This window comes from Monopterus albus, unplaced genomic scaffold (assembly GCF_001952655.1).
Source record: "Monopterus albus unplaced genomic scaffold, M_albus_1.0 scaffold75.1, whole genome shotgun sequence".
NCBI classification, from domain to species: domain Eukaryota; kingdom Metazoa; phylum Chordata; class Actinopteri; order Synbranchiformes; family Synbranchidae; genus Monopterus; species Monopterus albus.
Window position 1 is genome coordinate 906,501 of NW_018127955.1, and position 20,141 is coordinate 926,641.

At 39.0% G+C, this 20,141-nt stretch overlaps 3 protein-coding genes across 5 annotated transcripts in view; 2 read left to right on the forward strand and 1 right to left on the reverse strand.

The window, feature by feature from the left end:
* Positions 1-3,173: 3,173 nt before the first annotated feature.
* Positions 3,174-19,303, forward strand: plgrkt (plasminogen receptor, C-terminal lysine transmembrane protein). Of its 3 annotated transcripts, none has more exons than XM_020605980.1 (6): positions 3,174-3,323; positions 3,578-3,679; positions 10,567-10,697; positions 11,298-11,407; positions 11,835-11,969; positions 19,162-19,303. In XM_020605980.1, exons 2-5 carry the CDS (start codon positions 3,599-3,601, stop codon positions 11,960-11,962), a joined length of 450 nt encoding a protein of 149 aa, XP_020461636.1. In that variant the 5' UTR covers positions 3,174-3,323; positions 3,578-3,598; the 3' UTR covers positions 11,963-11,969; positions 19,162-19,303. The 3 variants fall into 3 exon arrangements, with proteins under 3 accessions (XP_020461636.1, XP_020461637.1, XP_020461635.1); XM_020605981.1 differs by lacking the exon at positions 19,162-19,303 and adding an exon at positions 13,318-13,391; XM_020605979.1 differs by lacking the exon at positions 19,162-19,303 and having other exon boundaries at positions 11,835-13,283.
* Positions 13,470-14,919, forward strand: rln1 (relaxin 1). The gene is made up of 2 exons (XM_020605978.1): positions 13,470-13,666; positions 14,153-14,919. The coding sequence occupies exons 1-2, from the start codon at positions 13,471-13,473 to the stop codon at positions 14,506-14,508; spliced, it is 552 nt and encodes a 183-aa protein (XP_020461634.1). The 5' UTR covers position 13,470; the 3' UTR covers positions 14,509-14,919.
* The window catches only part of jak2a (Janus kinase 2a), a 31,765-nt gene continuing 26,646 nt past the window's right edge, over positions 15,023-20,141 (reverse strand). The window contains 5 exon segments of the mRNA XM_020605983.1: positions 15,023-17,117; positions 17,769-17,877; positions 18,158-18,275; positions 18,568-18,740; positions 18,823-18,947. Of these exon segments, the coding sequence (XP_020461639.1) occupies positions 17,005-17,117; positions 17,769-17,877; positions 18,158-18,275; positions 18,568-18,740; positions 18,823-18,947 (638 nt within the window). The 3' untranslated portion in view covers positions 15,023-17,004.

Here is a 20,141-nt window from a genome sequence, read left to right on the forward strand (position 1 = left end):
CCATTGGAGCAGAGAGGATGATTGGAGGATGGACGGACTGAAGGACCAATCTTGGGAGAATTAAGTTTAAACCACAATTGCTCCCCAACAGTTTTTGGACCAATCAGAAAGCAACATCTTTTTCATATAAATGTTGTGTACCGCTAAGTTGGAGTTAGTCTTTTCTGTTTATCCTAAACAGAAGGGATCCATGTGCACATGCTTATTTTGATACGTTAATGCATAATAAATGTCATATAGAGAAATATATCTTTTTATTAGTCTTCTCTTTTCAAAATAAATGGACTTTTTCCTCACAATACTCAGAATTAAAATTTTAGATTAATATTAACCCATAATTGTAAGCTTTCTATTTCCAACTAGGAGGCGCAAAGTCCGCGTTAGCAGACGTCCACATAATGTAAAAACAAAGTAAAGCTCGACGGGGAAGTCATCTACCATTTACAGGATTGGGTTATGGGCTTGACCCAGCATGTTGGGTTATGTTTTCTACCCAAAAATGGGTAAAAATGAGCTAAAACTACCAAAAAGTGGGGGGGAAATTACAACCCAAATTCTGGTTTATCAATACATTTGTATTAAAATTACCTGTTTTATTTTGGTCGACTCCTACAAGCACAAGATATCAAGCTATCCACATAATTGAATGTTATTTAACATGTATAAAAATGTAAAATGTATAACATTAATTCATTTTGGCAATCACACATCACATAAAGGCTTCCAACAAAGTCCATGGACTAACCTAATCATAAGTAAAAACATTAAATAAAACAGAATATATATTTTGCATTTTACACAAAAGACTTAAATCATTGACAATTGGTGTAACCCACTTCCAAAACTTGAAGTCTACTTTGCTCATAAAATGTGCCTTACCAGCAATATTTCATCCTTCCATCAAAGCAAATTGAGCTCTTATTAACTTTACTGCATTTGAATCATTTCCTAGGATGTCAAAGATGGCAGTCTGAAGGAACTCCCAAAGCTGGGCAAACTATCTGCTGGATTGCTGTCATCCCATTTGATCGAATCCACTGTGCTCTATGGATGGCAGTCTCCAGGATGTATTGGCCAACCTGGGATGTTGGCCATGTGTTGTTTGTCAGCCATTACCAAGATTTTCACCTGGGTGAGTTCGGAACCCAGATGCAGTTCACATTAGAGAAAATGTAGCTCACCCTAATCAAATCAGGCATAATCTCTGTGTGAGAAATATTCACTTCTCTCTGAAGTGCTGCATTAAATGGACACAAGTATCCAGACCATGGACCTTCCTTTAATTATACAGGGTGGGCTACGGAAAAGTAGCCCATGTACCCGTATTGCTCATGGCACCAGTACTGGAGTTGGGTTACTTTTCCGTGTCCGACACTGTAGAAGTGTAATGGGTTTCCTCAAGATTGCCAAGCAAGCTTATCCCATCAGGTGTTTTGTTGAGGATCTCATAAAATAGAGTATCCGTAATGCTTGTCAACAGGCTTCTCATTCAATTAAAAATAAACTACCAAAAAAGATACATTTTTTTTTATTTAAAATCATTATTGTCATTATTAACCCTGCTCACACAGAACAAGAGAACTTACAAATGCTGCTCCGTGCTCCACAGAAACTCTATGTTGCTCTGTAAGCAATTCTGGGGCTGGTGTGCAAACAGCAGGTTCAGGTTTAGGGCTTGAATCCTTAAAAGTATATAAAGGAAATGACACCTTTATCATCAGGGTCAGATCTAGACATGGTGCTGTATAACTTGGTTAAATGGTTCAAATAAAAAAATTACTTAACATAAACTGGACTTTTCTGTTAGTATTAGGCTAATATATTAATGTACTTCTGAAACAGAACCAAAACAATAACATCTCCTAGCACACAGGGCAAAACAGAGATTACTGTTCACACGATAAGTCAGTTCACGTAACGTGGGAAAGCTGGAAATGTGCATGGAAGAAACTCTCACACATTAGAAAGAGGTTTTATGAACAATGTCCATCATTTGGTTACTAGCCAGGTGGAATTCCCTCATACAAAAGATGAACATGCATCCAGTAATTCCACCAGCTAGATCAGACAGTGATGCCCCATCCCAGTGCAGAGCTGACTGTGTGAAACCTTTGTGGGCTTTCCAGCAGTTCACTTACCGCCTCCCAAATTTTGCACGTGAGATGCTTCTATTTAGTAATATGGAAGTAGTATAATTACACATGTCTGATCTTATCATTGTTGTTGTCAGTAGGGAGCCGGCTTGTTTGTAATAGTTAGTGTTCACCATATCTTTTGGAAATTCCTTGGAAAATCTGAAACTGGACATTACTATTTATACCACTCAAAGGTAAAGCAACCTGTCACTGTAGGAAGGGTTTGTGACATGAATCATGTAAACACCTTGAAGACCTACACTGAAAAAGATAGATAAGGCTCTGACGGTACTAAAACATTCAGTATGTATGCTTCCATAGGGGGGGTAACCAAGTAATAAAAAATACTGATAACAAAGAAAAAAATAGCTTGGCTTGATGGTTCACTGCAGCATGAAGTTATCACAGTTTGTTGCATTTTCACTTTGACTGATCAAGTTAGAACAAGACAAGAAGCAGCTTGGGAAGCTACCTCTTCCATAAAGTTTTCTTAGTATCACTTCACGATGGGCTTCAGTCATGCAGTTCATCCATTTATTACCTTCACATCAAATCTACACAGTCAACAACCTTTACATAATGTTGAACTTTAAATGTTCTTCCCTGCAAGTATACGTGAAGTTACTTTGCAAAGTTATATTGTATAAAAAACATGACAACTTAAACTAAGTTAGGCTTCCAAGATGGTCCTTCTAAATTTATATCTATAAGTGAAAATGCATACAGACTAAAACAATCAAGTATTGACTTAGACCTCGAAGATAGAAATAGAGACCAATAGAGGGAGCCATTTCTCAGCTAACTGCAACATCCTGTGACCATGGCCTGTGCAGAGCCTGAGGACAAACAATGTAAAAGCAGTATGTGTAAAATGTTTTATTCTCTTCCACTTTATTCGGAGACATAGTCCGATGTTAAATGAATTACTTCCTTGCTTTACACGGTACTCATCAGTTGCTTTTGACATCTAGAAACTTTCTTGTGTGGAATTTATTTTGAAAGTCTGACCGGATGTACAGTGTTTCCCATGGCAGAGTCACCGGATGACAAACCGGTAGAAAGGAAGTTGTTTCTGTGCACACAGCCTTTTGTTTTGATAGAGACATGCCCTTGAGTCTTCGTTAGTCCTGTCTTTTCCCCACTATTCCTATAATATTTAGCTTACTATCTTCAAAGAAAGAATATTAGGTATGTAAAGCTTTCATTTGTAGTTAGCCAAGCTACCAGTCACATATCATTAGCGAGAAGCACAGAACCATGTGCCAAGTCGTTTAATGTTTGCTATGCTTTGCTAGCATCTAGCAATGCATAGCAAAGTTTGGATGCAGCACCAACATGTAGTTTTTAAACTAATAGAAGCATCTAAATGAAGCACAGCTACAGACGGTTGTCACACAATGAAATATTGACTGCTGCATAATTCTCTGTAATCGTATCTGTAGGTTAACAGTAACAGCGCCACCATGGGGTTTCTACTGTCAAAATCCATGGATGCAAACTTAAAAAAACAACAAGAATTCATGCTCCACAATTCACGCCTACAGGTGAGTGAAACAGCACAACAGTATTGCTCACACAATGACTTGCTATGCAGGTCTTAAAAGCTCCTGTAGTCACGTGACACCTGTCAGGTGGAACATTGTTGCAGCGCTTAAGCTTGAAGGTTAAAGTGGTTTGGAGGCACTTTGATCAGTGCAACTTTAGAGGACAACTATTACACGCACTACTAAAGCACAATATCAGCTGACACAGTGAGTGTCTTGGGCTGGGTGCTGCTGTATTGCCTGATCTACATCATAAAGAAGATATTTGTTTAATCAGAGCACCACAAAGCAAACATGAGGCTAAGTAATATTTAGGGAAAGTGGCCATTGATCCCAGCCCATGAGGCCTAAGGTTTTGGTAGTTTGCTCCAGCGTACAGACTCTGGCCATCACATTGACCTTCCCTGACAATCTTCCATTTCAACCTGGCATTCTTTCTTTCTTGAATCGCACAGTGTGAAAACCAGGCATACAAGATCTCAGTGTTTCCAATTAGGGACCACAAGTTTTATTGCGCTCATTATTGTTGTTAATTTTTTTCATTTAAACAAAGGATTGTTTTTTTTCCTCCTCCTTTTTGGGGCCAATTTGTAGTGATTTATTCATGCCTGTGAGGCGCTGAGCAGCAGGTGGGATGTGTGACTGTCATAAAACCAATGACATTATCCGACTTACGCCCAAAAGGTTTGTTGTGTTGTTTGCCCCTTAATTTTCTCCCGCTCTCCCAGCTGTAAATGTGGTAGATGATGATTAATATTACTCAGTGATGGCAAAGGTTTTTGGCAATTGAGTTTCAGAGCATCCTCATTTCAGTCGTGATGATGACTCACAGTGAATATTAGCTACATGTTTACGCATTGTTGTAGTGGAGCCACATTTTTTCATTGACTTAATACAGATAGTTTCATATTTATAATTCACACTCAGAATAGCTTTTGAATACCAGTCTGTGTCCTTAAAATAAGTTGACAGCATATATTTAAATTTTGATGAATACATTTAACCTTTCAGAAAACATACACCATCGTCTAACATTTGAACAAGGAGCAGGTGTTATATTAGTGTCTGTAACGGGAAATCATTTAGTTGTTTTTTTCATCTTCGACATTCAAATTATATATCACCAGATTTAGAGAATGAGACTGACCCCATCAATTTCACTTATTGCCTCCCCCTGTATTAAGATGTCAAAGATGACTGCTTGTCAGTGTTTTCGAGTAACATCAGTCAGAGCTAATTGATCCTTTCCACTCTCTTGCCTTGATGACTGCAAGTCAAAGCTGCTGTGCTTGAATTATGGATCCATCTTAAACATTACTTGAAAGTTCAGTGGATGTAGATCCATTTATACTGTATGACATGTGCTGAAGGTAAATGGCAACTCCTAAATTATTTAAATTGTTCACTTTATATTTAAAAATGGGTCTTTGCTGCTAGTAACAGGGTTGTTATTCACTATAATTAGGTAACTTTACACTGAGTGTTTGTTGTATTTCACTGGTTTTTAACCACTTTTCAATTTCTCCAGGTAATGCAAATACAGTGTCTCAAAATGCTTTGGATTACAGTTACAGAACATTTAAATAAGGTTCATATAAGTATCAGATGGAAATCGCTGTTGGTAGATGCTTAATATTAAAAGGATCTGATTGTAAAGACTGAATCGGGACATCCCTACATTGAACTGTTTTGGCGTGATATATTTTTCTATTTCTGACTGGAGCTAGTGAATTTTCATTATTTTGGTGGATTATGTTTTTACGCACATAGCTATGAAAAAATAGACCTGAAGCTAAAAATAGATTTCAGGAGGCACCTACATGCCTGGTATGCCAGCAGACACACAAGCAGTGTAGACAGCTGGATTGAGTAATGTAGCAGGTTATCGGCTGCATGACAGGCACGTGTCAAAAACACTGCTACGTCCACTCAAATACAGATCAGAATTGAATCAGCTTTATTCTGGCTGATACTGATCCTGGGAAAGATGGCCAGATCGGCACTGATACTGATACTTAGAATCGTATCAGGGCATCTCTAACTACAGTAAGACATTACTGTAAGCTGTTATGTCATAATTAGTAAAAGTCCTTGGTCAGATTATCATAAACTACAGAACACAGTGGAAAGTCAGGGGCTTCTGCCATGGACAAATTAATGATAATCATAAAATATGATCTAATCAGTTACTGGTAACTAGTATATAGTCACTGAAACAGAAATTCTGGACAAGAAATGACGAGGCATGAATCACTTTCTCAGTACCCTTTAGTTCCAGTTTGTTGCTAATCATAGCTTCATTCCAGAGATGAACGAAGCAGGACTTAAGCAGTTCTGTGATGTACTGATTAAAATGTAAACTTGGATCACTTCAAAATTCTCTCCAATACAGGATTTTGTGCACCGAGTTAGAACTGGGTATGTCAAAAACACTTTAGCAGTAGGGTGAGAATAACCTTTCTTTAGTCAGGGATTAAGAATAGCACCCCGAGGAACACCCCAAAAGTCAGGAAGTAATTACTGATGGCCGTAATGTTTTTGTGTGTGTTGTTGCACTCCTCTCTCACTCTCGGTGGGTTTCAGTAAGTTGACTGTGATGATTCGTGCTTTTGCTGTCAGTTTTCCAAGTATTGTCTGGCTCTGTGTGCTCTCTGTGCCTGCAGCTATTAGGAAATGTCAGCGAATTTCCCGCTTAGATTTCAAAGCAGTTCTCACACTGTCACTTTCAGAGTGGACTCATGGTTCATTTCTTTATTTCACTTCTTCTTCTCTGCTTTTTTCCTCACAGTCATTTTGTAATCCTCCGCTGCCTGTCTAAGCTTGCCCCCAAATCCGTTGGTCATCTCCTGCAATCTTGTCACTTTGTTATCTTGACAAGTAGTTTATCATACAAAACCACATAGCAATCACATGGAAACAGACCATGCAACGCGAATATACAAAAGAGAAAAGAAGGGTTTTAGAGAGAAACACATTTATACTATGTATCATATTGTTATTGGTGCCAAAATGCAGCCAGTGTATCTGCACTAGAACTGGAAATTTGGAAAGGGTAGGTAATTTCCAGTCGTGTTTTCAAAGCAAGCTTTTTTTGTTCACAGATTCAAGCTTGGGAATTATGATTTGGATGTTACCAACGTTCGTGTTGACATCTGTGAGGTTGGAAGTGGATTTTAGTGGCTGTGTGTGTTTGTGGTTTTGATGAGTTTGTTCCTGTTGGTGACTCTAAGTGTGGTGAAGGAGCAGATGGGGCATTAGATGAGGATTGGCGCTTTGATGCTTTCATACAAGGGGAGCAGTAGGTTGGGTCCAACAGAGTTTCTTGATGGCGGAGAGCTGGCAGAGTTTATGATTGGAGCGTTCATCAGGGTGGAATTAAATGTCCAGGAGGATTCCTTCCTAGTTGAAACTCAGCGACATGTCAGCTGTGCCAGTGCTGATGATGCTGAGGTTGTGGAGGTTAAATACTGTCGCCGTTCTGTACAGGCATTTAGCATCACGCCAACTGAGAGAGTTGACAAGGGGCCGAAATAAATGTAATGTTTATTTTCTGTTAATGTAATGCGCATCTGTTTATAGATTAATTTGTCATTTATCCAAACAGTGTCAGAAATATAGACATTTAGCTTTCACAGTTTGACCAGAAAGTAACATTATGCTCATGAATATTGTCTTCAGTTTTGTGTTCTGTTCATTTGTGTACAGTCTTAAACAGTAGCACCAGGCTTTGAGCTACTTAGCATCTGCAGTCCCTTAGATAATGTAAAACAAAAAATAATTATCTCTACTGGAACATATTGTACCTCTTTAAAAGATATACATGCTGGTGACTCAAAAGGGATAAAATATCAGGTAGTTGCCAGATGGCGTATTAAATTCGGACATCTACTCTCTCTGTGCCGCTTCCTTTTTTTGTGGCTATGAAGTCATCCCTCCCATTTGTGCACATTTCTTGCTCATGACGACCATAATGGCTCTGTGAACGGATGAGTAATTTCCCCTCGCTATCAGTGGAAAGTGGTCTAATTGAAATATAATTAAATTCTTGACTCATTCACAGTTCAGTTAAATTGTATTAATATAGCACCAAATCACAGCCAAAATCATCTCAAGGCACTTTGCATAGTAAGGTCAAGACCTTACACCATTATAGAGGAAAACCCGAGAATTCTCCCATCAGGATTGGTTCATTTCAACTTTGTCTGATTTTAATGAGGCTTCCTTAAGTTCACATTGCTTCTGTGCTTTCCAGTACTTTGACACATTACTCCACCCAGTGTCTGATATGAAACACTCAGCGGTGTGGCTCTAAAAAGTTTGTAGCTTCCCTCTTCCTAGAGAGGGTAGCAGGTTCAGTCAGCTTGGGTATAGCTGTGGATTCCAACAAGTAATTAGTTTCATGACGAGCAAGATATCAAAATGTACAGAGAAACTCTTAAGTGTACACAGAAGTCTGTGTATAGATTGTTTTTATGTTTTCATCCTGAATACTTTATGTTTAAATGCTTTTTAAATTGTAAACATTTTCTAATAATGGTGGTCTAAATTAAAGAGTGCTGTAACAATACTCTTTTTATTTACTGTTTTGTCTTTAATACATCTAGTGAAAATGAAAATGCACATGGACCAAAGTCGTATCTGCAGCAACTATAGCTACTGTAGATACTGTATGTTCTGTTTTGTGCTGTTTGAGTGGTGTTTGACTAAAGTGTTGATTGAACTCTCTACAATCAGTCCTAACACCATGCTTTAAAATCAGATTAGATTTAAGGGTTGATTGCGCTTCATTAACACGAGTGCCTTTCACCGTACTTCTACCTGCCAGTGATTACCGCTTAACAGTCCGGAGCAGTTTTCTTAATGTGAGGCCTATCCTGACATTTATTAGTAGCCAAGCGTTCTAGTCAGCCAGCCTCCCCACTTGATGTTCTGATAACATCACGTATTAATCACCAAAGGTATTTGATTAGTGCTGCTGTTACAATTTTTGGTGTTAGTCACCCACTTTTGTGCACAAATGTAATTTGCCAGATTTTACACTCATTGCTTTTTTTTGAATTGTAGATATATGAGCCACTGTTGCTCCAGTCATATAATTGAAGGCCATTTTAAGCCATTTCTCACACTGACTGTGAAGCCTTGAGGGAGGGTTGACTGATTATACTTGGCCTTACTCATCCAGCTCGACAAGTTTAACACATTTAGTGCTGAGAGTTGATCAGTGTGAAGCTGACACTCACATAAAACACTTTTAAATTAAAGTTGAAGTATGCAACTTTTTTCAAAGACTTTGGTTGTAAAAATATTCCCCAAAGCCTGTCTGAATGTTGAGAGGTGCCGTCGAAGCCTCCTGTGACAAGGACTCGCTGAACAGCACTGCAGCAGTGCAGAGACTTTGGCTTCTAGAAGGGTTGGACCGGGATTGGTCTCGCGAACCAATCAGAGATTTTCAGTTATTTCTGCCTGATCAGTGAGTTTTGTTGCATTCTCTTCCTTTATCTGAGCAGAGCGTGGTGAAGCGTAGTAGATCGTAGTAGAGCACAGTGGAGCAGGGAGAGGGAGCGCTGGGTGAAGCAGAGTGGATTTTAATTAATCCATTTGCACAACTTCTTCATCTCAATGTTCTATTTTACATACAGGCCTCAAAAACAGACTTATTTCATTCAGTTTAGTTTCAGTGCCACGTCATGTTTAGCCATTAGTACAAATACACAGACTCATTTGTGAATATGTGCAGAGAGTCAGAAATCAGAATGCTGCTTGTCCGACATGTTGTAATTTGTCATTCACTTATGTCATCGGCTGACTTGAATGGCACTGTGGTCATTTTTCAACCATTGCATTGCATCACTTTCCTGTTAAGTGGGAATAAAAGCTCATTTTGACACATTCACTTTTTTCAAATTAAGTCTTTTTAAATGAGAATGTCAGTCAGTCAGCTCAGTAGTAATTGTCATGCAGGAACCACGTTTTTGTGTGTGTGTCAAACAGGAGACAGCAGATGGAAGACTTTGGCTCTTCCCGTGTCTGTTTCACTGCTTTAATATCCAGCCATGTTATATCTCGGGTTGTTATTTTAATTGTATAAAACATGAGCAGATTTGGTGTTCGGAATATTTTTCATTTAGCTTTGCTTTGATTTGTGTATCGCATCTTCTCCAGACATACGCAGTGTTCACTGTTGACACAGCCTCCAAATAAAAATGTGAAGCGTGCTGTACTGTAAGCTGAAGATTGGATAATGGTGTTATTTTATAGACCTTTACCAAATACTTGATTTTTGAGTCTGTCTTGTTCTATAAAAAAATCTGACAATATCAGCCACTATTCTTTTGTTGTGTTTAACACAACCTCAGTAACAAATGCGCCGTGTTAAATTTGGCTCTTCGATAAAGTACAACCAGGATGTGCACAGTTGAACAATAACCTTGCCAGTGCTCTCTGGTAGGCAAACCATGTAATAAAGACACTGTTTCTGATTATCTTTCTTGTACAAATCTTTTGTTGCTTATTGACCAACATGTATTCTGATACCAGTATTGATTGACTTCTTTAGCTATGTTGCATTATTGAGTTAAAGCCAATGTCTGGTCTTAATTTTGTGTGAACAGCTGCACTAAAAATGTTTGATATAACCAATGTTGATGTTTTGAATACTTGTTTTTCCCCACTGGTGTCTGCAATAAGCCAATATCAGCTGTTACGTGGGTCTAACTCGTGTTTTATTCACTGGTTAATTTGACTTAATTTGTTGTATTCCTAAAATATGTATTCTAATAAATAAAAATGTCACGTTTTAAAGTTGCATAGGCAGTGGCCGTATTGGGCTTTAAGGGTCTGTTATGCCTGACGACGTCTTGTGTGTCCTTTCTCCTGTGTGGCTGCAGCTGGAGCGTCAGATCCTGATGCAGAACCAGATGAGAGAGAGACAGATGGCTATGCAGATTGCCTGGTCCAGAGAGTTTCTCAAATACTTTGGCACCTTCTTTACACTGGCCACAGTGGGACTCACCGTAGGGTGAGTAGAGGTCAGCTCATGGATTTTTAGGATGAGATTCACTCAGGGATGATCTGTTTCTAACATGCACACAGTACTGATGCACAGCGGGAGAATATCCTGCATTGGCGTGTTCATGACAGCTGTAAAGTATGATCCTTGCTGACCTGAGTCTTCACAGCTTCAGTAATAAATTAGTCACACTTTGTTGTCCAGTGGCCTTTATCGGTGCGATACTGCGTGTGTGTGATGTTTTGTAAGTGTTAGACACAGTAGTCACATCACATTTAACAGTTATAGACTTGCCAAAAGTGACAAGCCACCTATAGGTGGCACTACAGCAGCATGACACATTTAAATGGCTGTGATTGGGTCTGGCTGACTTGAACTATTGCACAGTTTAGTGGTCTGTATTTCCAGATTATAAAAATGTAAATGTGAAGGCATGCACTCTCTCTGAGAGCTTTTGTTTACAGTATCTTTTTTATCACATGTTGACTGTGTAAATATAGATCATTTCTCTTTAATTTAATCTAATTATTTAATTTAATCTAATTATTTAATTTCTCTATTCTATTCTGTTCTGTTCTATTCTGTTCTTTGACCCTCCCCTTTCTTCAGTGCTATTAAAAGAAAGAAACCCTTCCTGTTTACTCCCATCATTCCCCTCGGCTTTATATTTGCCTACCAGATGGACAGCGCCTATGGGACGCTTATTTATCGTATGAGAGGTACAGTAGGACTACTAATAAAATGTTTATGTAATATTTGAATACCTGTTTATTCCCAGAATATTCTGGCATGCTCTTGTCATTTTAACCCAGACAGTAGCTGTTTGTTTTTGCTTTAGCTATTTTGTTTGGCACCTTGTTGTGTGGCACAGACATATTCATAGTAAGATAATTATTCTACGCCCGTAATCACATGTCCAAATCTTTTTTTTTGACAACATATACTGTCCTGTAGCTCGGTTTGGCTGTAATAGACATATATTAAACCTCACCTACCAAACTCCACTTGTTCTCTAGTGTCAGTACTCACTTGGAGAGTCAGAAACCCAGTAATTAGCATTAATTAGCTGGCAAAAATGACTTGTTTTGTAGATGTTTACTTCCCACATTACAATGCAATGTATTTGTTCTTGCATTATACCCTTAGGGGAGGCTGAGAGTATCATCACATCTGAACACGACCGTCTGGACTTGCCTCTTGGGACTCCAAGCTTCGATAGCATAGAGAAGGCTCGTCGCGCTAAAAGCAGTCTCACTTCCTTCCTGGAGAAATGATGAATTGGTAATTTGAGATCAAATCAGAGTCATCCAGTCTTTGCATTCACCTGCATTTACTTGATGATGGAAAGAGCTGTCAAATACAGCTGTATTCTTAAAGTTTTTCAGTCCATATGGTTTGTGGTGTTTTTTTCTATTACAGACCTCGAGTCAAATTGATCACCTTATTAATGATCAAAAAAATAATCATGATTGGCGAAGCATGAGTAACCAAACAGTGTACTGGGTACAGGCTAGTTGATGCTGAATGCTGGCCCAAATACTTAAGTTAGTAACAGTTAATAACATGAAATAAATCTGTTACATGAATATTTACATCATTTACTTTATGCTCCAGCAATGTTACATAATTCATACAATGGCACACTGATATTATGTCCCAGCAAGCTGTGTTATGCTTGTTTATCATGGTCTTAGTTAAAACTTCAGCAATTTTTGACCAGTAGAGGACAGAAAGACCTTTAAACACCAAACACAGTAACTTAGCCTTACAAAGGCTGATACTATACACATCATATGAATGATGCTGCCAGGCAAGTTACTGGTGCTCCTATAATAGTGGTACTCGCTGGTCAGAACTGTTTTGTTCAAACCTGATGACCAAAGCAGCTTAATTTTACTCAATGAAGCTTTAATTGCAAAGTGTCGCAGACATTTGTCCTGATAGCAGAAGATCACTCCAAACTCTATCACTAAAACCTTTGGTGATTGTAACTACAAGAGACGAGTTGATTTGCCAAGGCCAGAGCTTCAGTGCTGAGAAACTGAAACCTATAGTAAACACCGGTGCACCTGTAACCTGCACCTGCATTTTTATTGTTAAGATAGAATTAAATGGATGTACAATACTTCAAGGTGCTCATATCTGTGTATTATCTGTTGACCATCACGTTTGACCTCATAGAAAGGATGTTTGTAAATTCAATAAAAAGAAACTTTCCAAAGACTGTTTGACAAAAGCCAGTAACATACATCAAGCCACCCTTGTTTTACAGAGATGGACACAGTGTTGAAACAGGACTAAGCCAAATTTAATATCTTCCCAGTGTAGTGCACAGCATGCTCTATAGTACACTCATACTCCATATAAAAATATTCCTTTAATATTACAACAACAAGGAAATAACTCACAAGTACGTCATTGTCATCAATCTGAATGACGTGTGTGTGTCTGGAAGAGAGGGAGGGGGAGAGAGCGGCTAGGGGTTGAACGGATAGATTGATGAGTGAACTAGTGACTAGGAGTATAAAAGCTTGTGTCCACTGACCAAGAAAGAGCAAGAAGAGGAAGCCAACATCTGCTCTGCATCACCAAGCCGACAAATCTTCTGTTCCTTATACAACTTGTGCAGGCTCAACAGGCTGCAACAGAGCAAACAGCAAGAAAACCAGCAGGATTTCAAACACTGACCAGATCTGAGGTGGAGCTCAGCTGACCCGCCTGTACAGCACAGACCAGCCGGTGTGGTGTTCTTAGTTTTAGGACAAACAAACAAACAAAAAAAATGCTCTGGAGATTGACTCTTGCGGTGGCTGTGGTGTGTGTTGGTGGCATATGCAGCTGTGTGAAGGCTGATGTAATGAACGGACTGATTGTACCGAGGGACTACGGGGTGAAACTGTGCGGGAGAGAGTTCATCAGAGCAGTTATTTTCACCTGCGGAGGCTCCCGGTGGAAACGATCCACAGAGGGGGACTTGGGTGAGTTGACATTAAGACACTGCTGCTGAATTCTTTTGGAAATTTGTGGATGTTATATCACAAAAAATTGTTCTACTCTATGTATATATGCAGACATTTCAAAACAAAGCACTATCCACAAGTCTTAAATTCTGATATAGCCCAGCAATAGTGGGAAAATTTGATTTCTCACTAAGATGATTTAGAAGAAAGATTCCACTGGCAAATATTTCCTAAATTTTTACAGATAGAACATTAGATTATTAACAGAACATTAGATTATTAACAAAATAAAAATGCTACACTGCCACAGGTTGTAATCGGGTGATACATTTCAGTTGACCACCTCATGTTTCAGCACCATGGTCATCTCGTGTTAACTGTAAACGTAACATGAAAACATTTAATTACTAGTTATCATCAATCCTGCCTCCAAAAAAGCACCTGTTATAAACGTTTTCAGGTATGTCAAATGACTCCTGTTTCAAGTAGTGTTTTTTCCTCCAGACTCTTTCCATTGGAGTTCCCTTAGTGACGATCCAGCAGACGACCAGCAGCGCACCTGGCAACGTGGCACAGGGCCCAGAGATAACCGGTCTCCTCACCATGTTGCCACCTCTCGCTCCATGGCAGACCGCCTTGTTCTTTACAGGGCCATAGGAGAGAGGCAGCAGCAGACGCTCAGCAACCCAACCCCTCTGGAGAATCCTCAGTCGTTCATGGTTTTAGGCAAGCAAGGTGGTAGTCCCACAGGAGCTGGCTGGCCCATACCGAGTAAGAAAAAGAGGAACTTTTCTCTGGGTGTGGCAGGGATGTGCTGTAACCAGGGCTGTACCAAGAATGATATTGGACGCTTGTGCTGAGGCAAAGAGGGGGGAAGGCATGGCAGAGAGGTGGTGATATAAAGGTGTTGTGATGGGTGATTATGGACAGTGTACAGTTGTGGAAACTGTTTAACTGGCTATAGTATAGCTAGTTATTGCCACCCACATCTTACTGCACAGCAGACACAGTCCATAGTATCTGAATTAGACTCATCACGTCACCCCAACATCATGTCTCTCTGTCATAATGATGTCTACATTGTCCTCACTGGATATTTTGTTTAAAAGATGCTCTGTACGGTCTGTATATACTGTGTGTTTCAGCATCCTTGACAATAAATTTTAAATACTGTGTTAATATGAAATGTTGAGCAGTGTTATATATTGTCTACAACACTTGATTATGCATGGAATGGCTCTGGAGCACCCGTGTTCTCGCCTGCAGACTATGACTAAAGTACACTGATACTTAACGGAGGCCAATATCACACATTAATGTCATTTAGGCTGCTGTGAAATTATTGCTGTCCTCTGTTCACAACATTATGCCTCAGACCAATCAACACCCTGGGGACAATAATGAAAAAGATTTTCTCTTTTAACCCTTTTGATGCAGCAGAAACATACATTTGACTCACTGAAGAAACATGCTGTTATAAAATCATGTGGACTAGAACAACATATGGCAGACTGTGGGTGCAGTATGATAAAGTTTTTTGTAAAAAGCAAGCCATATTTAAATTTTAAAAAAAGTACAACTATTCATGCCCATAGTATAAAAGTATGTTTTATTTAATAAATGTTTATAGATGCCTTAAATACATCTTGAACTAAACAACCACATCTCAGTATTTACATTTATCCACCCATACAAGCATCAAAGGGTATCTAAAACAGGTTCAATGTGTTCATGCTGAGACAAACAAACACTGAAATAAATACAAAGAACCACCCCTTTCATCTGTTGAACATAAAAAAAATGATATGTTTCAAACAAAAAGTCTCATTTACAACAGACTTGACATGAAAGAATAATTAAGGACAGTCAGATCATCAGGGCCCAGATGTTCGGGGGTGAGAGCTTACAGCTGTGGGAGCTGTCTGTAGGTGAGAAAACTCTCTACACTGACTCATCCTTAGTGGCGTGAGAGGGCACCAGCCCTTTGACATTTTGCATCTCATTTGGTCTTTAACATTTGACATGTAAAATTTCAAACAAACAAACAAAAAAAACCCTCTTGTAACTACTGACAAATTTAAAGTTCGACAATGTAATGCCTACCCATTTATTCAACCTTTATTATACAGGTTAGTCCAGTGAGAACTATTTCACTCTCTTTTGCATGGATGCCCTGTTTACACAAAAAAAAAACACAGTTTCACAAACAAAACAAATATCTGACATGGAAAAATAATGACATGACCGAAATTCAAACAACAAGCTACCACTGCAGAAATGAAAAGTACAGCCTTTTTAACATATCTTTACCCTTGAATAATTCATTGCTAAGGTAATATCTTTTCCTGTGCTGGTTTAGTACTGCGTGAGTCCATGATATAACACTACTGTTCACCCACTTGTTACTGAGATAGCTTAATGAGTAGTTATTACTGACATATGTTGTTGTTTCCACGATGCATGACATGATGTAAACAGATCACAGGTGAATTGTGTTAAGTCTGTAGAAATATGATGTGTTCATAGCAAACTACCACTATAGAAAAGCACAGAAACAATTAGTAGCAGCAGAAATCTGCAGCCACATGTAGAGATCTTCACAGCAAGTCCCCTGGTGCCAGACATACAGCTGGTGCCTTATAGACTGTCCTTTATTAGTCTTGAAGTATCAAACGTGTGCCTGCCTGGGCATCAGCAGGAGGGTACCTGCTCACTTCAGGTCAGTACAGCCACGAATGATCAGTGCTGCAAAGTTAAGTTTATGCAGCTTTGATATTCAGGAGCACTCAGATGACTCAAAGTCTGTTAGAAATGCCCGGGCCTCTTTGGTTTAACACAGTAACTTTCTGCTTATTTTGCATCAATAAAAATACAAAAGCACAGGAATGAACTAAATGCTGCTTATTTTGATGTATATATTTTTGGTAATGATTAATTTTAAGGGTTACACCTTCAACACAAGTGACCTAAGCAAGTACATATAACTCAAAGAAAAGAATTTATCCCATAATGAAATGTTCTTAAAGGCACTGGAACTGACATTTTGTTTGGTCTATGAGTCAGATGTAGTGTAGCAATCAGTGTAATACAGTAATTGGTGTATTTCATGTGACCACAGACAGATATGAACTGCTAAGTTAGCGGATATTATCATCACACTATCTTAATTTAAGGAAATGTTAATTAAGTGGACAAACAGGCAGCCTAAAAGGAGATAAATTATACTTTGGCCTGCTGCTTCTCTGCAGTAAACCCAGACATCACAGAGACATTGACTGTTCTGTTAAGACCCGTGGGGACGAACTCCCAGGTGCTTAGAAAGGCCTAGAGGTCAAAGGTTGAAGGATCAATGTTGGTCATCTGTCATCGCTGTGCCGTACGGCCTCCACGCTATGAATTAATGTCTTGAAAGTAGGTCGCTGGTTTGGATCACTGTTCCAGCACTCTGTCATAATCTTGTGAATCTGAGGAACCATCAGAACAAGAAGAACAGGAAAAGAAATGGATCATTTGGTAGAGACGTTCATGTTCCCCTCAGGATGAATTGTACTAACTTTAATGATGAACTTTTCCTCTAGTGCCATCACCAGGTCCAAATTTAAAATTTCTCCAATAATTTGGTTTGTTACTAAATACCTGAAAAACTAATAACATTTCCCTCAAACCCATCTGTGCTTCGCATTTGGTGTCAGTTTGAACATGTCAGCAGGCAAAAAAACCTCAACTATGAATGTGAACATGGTAAAAATTACAACTACTTAAAATCAGTGTTAGTGTTGTCTTTGTGAATGTGTTAGCATGCTAGTCCTGACCTCACAGAGCCTTCAGCATAGCACTAGAACATTATTCTTGTTAAGATACACTTTGCAATAACAGGACTTTCTATTTCAATTTTTCATTGGTTACTAGATTTAACTGATAACACACAGTTGCCTTTTCTGCTTATGGCTAGCTTGATTCCGGAACTGCTTGCTCCTGATGAGTTTTCCCTGTCAACCTGCTAGACTCAGGTGACCCTGAATTGATGCAATTCCTTTTAAATTTACAACAAGCAGTGTGCATGCATTGCTCTCACACAACATTATAATTACCCCCCCCCCCCCCCACCTTTTATGTCTTGTGTTACAGCCATCAGGAGCAGGTAACCTGTAGCCATTTTTCAGCAGGCCTATCAGATGGTAGACAATCATCTGACCCTGCTTTTCATTTCCCATCTTCTCCATAAACACCTTGAACAGAACAAAAATGTTTTTTGTCTAATTTTAATGATTGCAGCTTGATAAAACTTCACAAAATTGAAACTGCCCAAAAAATGATTAGAAGTGTTTCCTGTTTGAGTGCTCAATCAACTGATTTCTTTAAGGACAATACAAACTAACTGCACTGGCCATTGTTTCATTGCTGATTTAAGTGAGTCACACAGGTGACGAAGTAATTAAAGGTAGACTTGCAAAATAGTTCCATAATACATAAAATAATAACAATAATGAAAGAGGAGGAGTGCAGTACCACTGGTGGGCTGCAGTTCTTGTCACTGTAAGTAAAGAGTTCATAGAGGACAACACCAAAACTCCAAACATCTGATGCCACAGAGAACTTGCTCTCTGTCAGTGACTCTGGAGCATACCTGGAAAACACCACAGCACATTATACATGCATATAAATACTGTCATACATTACAAGCAGACAGAAATGAAGCCATGAAAGAAACAGCAGGCACATTTAGCCTGGATGTATAAAACCAAATCAAAATTTTGTCTGTGTTAATCACATGATCTTATCTTTACACAGTATTACAGTATTTACCACAAATGTAGAAAGAACATTGAAAACATTAACAGTCTTTATCTTCATAAAGTGACAAAATTTAGATACTGTATTTGAACTACTAACAAACACACGCAGTGTGTGGTCCTCACCAAAAGATCGGGCTTTCCCCGGGCTCTCTGACGGTGTAGTACTCTTTATCCTGTGGCAGCACTTTGGTCAGGCCGAAATCACCGATCTTCACCCTCATCTCGCTCTCCACCAGAATGTTTCTGGTGGCCAGGTCTCTGTGGATGTAACGCCTTGTGGCGAGGTAGTCCATACCCTGGAAGAAATGAATTGAATCAGGTGTTGTTACTAAGTATATAGTAGATATACTTACGATACAACATACTGCACTACATTACCTTGCAAATCTGTGATGCATAGAGTTGCAGTTTCTTAGAATCAAAGTGGTCCTTATGTTTGATGAGATAATCTCTCAAACTGCCGTAGGGGAGATATTCCATGATCAGCCGCAGGTTTCTTCGTCCTGCGTGAAAGGGTGAAAGTGAAGTGCGAAAATATGGCGTGAGCAGTGGAGTGGAGGCTGTGCCTAAAGTGGCATTTCTGAGAAATTCTAGGTTTATTTGCTTAATGGGCATGGTCATTGACACCATTGTGGGGGACTGTCAAGACATGTGCTGGTGTGGTAATGTTCATTTTCTGCATTTTCTGTGATCTACTGTGTGTTCTTTTTTTCATAGAGCAACTCTTTGGACATCTAACCCTCAGATGCATACAGTTTTGGAAGGAAACACATTGTGAGACATTAAGGAATTAGTATTGAGTTCCAGAGGACAGGGTGGTTGAACCTGTAATCTTGAACAGTAGACTGCTGATTGCTTACAATAAAGCATTTTCTACTTATTGTTTTCCTTTTTTGGGTTCATTTGAAATGTGGGTTTAACGATCTGAGGAGGTAGGAGTGTCCAGAGTGTCAGAAGAAAACACAAATCTGTGAAAAGTCAGGAAAATGTTTGGTATCCTGACTCCCAGGTTGAGAATCACCGATCTAGAAAAACCATCTAGTATCATTATATTTTACAGTATATAAAGATTATGGGAGCAGATGCAGAATCTGACAGCACTTATTTTGACTATTGTGTCATAATAAATGAATGATATATGTCAATACATACAGTGGGTATGGAAAGTATTCAGACCCCCTTAAATTTTTCACTCTTTGTTATATTGCAGCCATATGCTAAAATCATTTAAGTTCATTTTTTTCCTCATTAATGTACACACAGCACCCCATATTGACAGAAAAACACAGAATTTTTGACATTTTTGCAGATTTATTAAAAAAGAAAAACTGAAATATCACATGGTCATAAGTATTCAGACCCTTCGCTGTGACACTCATATATTTAACTTAGGTGCTGTCCATTTCTGCTGATCATCCCTGAGATGGTTCTACACCTTCATTTGAGTCCAGCGGTGTTTGATTATACTGATTGGACGTGATTAGGAAAGCCACACACCTGTCTATATAAGACCCTACAGCTCACACTGCATGTCAGAGCAAATGAGAATCATGAGGTCAAAGGAACTGCCTGAAGAGCTCACAGACAGAATTGTGGCAAGGCACAGATCTGGCCAAGGTTACAAAAAAAAATTTCTGCTGCACTTAAGGTTCCTAAGAGCACAGTGGCCTCCATAATCCGTAAATGGAAGACGTTTG

Coding starts and splice junctions, on each gene's coding strand:
- plgrkt (XM_020605980.1), top strand. CDS start 3,599: ATGGGGTTTCTACTGTCAAAATCCATGGATGCAAACTTAAAAAAACAA. Junction 10,698..11,297: donor ACAGTGGGACTCACCGTAGG/GTGAGTAGAGGT, acceptor CCCTTTCTTCAG/TGCTATTAAAAGAAAGAAAC. Junction 11,408..11,834: donor GCTTATTTATCGTATGAGAG/GTACAGTAGGAC, acceptor TTATACCCTTAG/GGGAGGCTGAGAGTATCATC.
- rln1 (XM_020605978.1), top strand. CDS start 13,471: ATGCTCTGGAGATTGACTCTTGCGGTGGCTGTGGTGTGTGTTGGTGGC. Junction 13,667..14,152: donor ATCCACAGAGGGGGACTTGG/GTGAGTTGACAT, acceptor TTTTTCCTCCAG/ACTCTTTCCATTGGAGTTCC.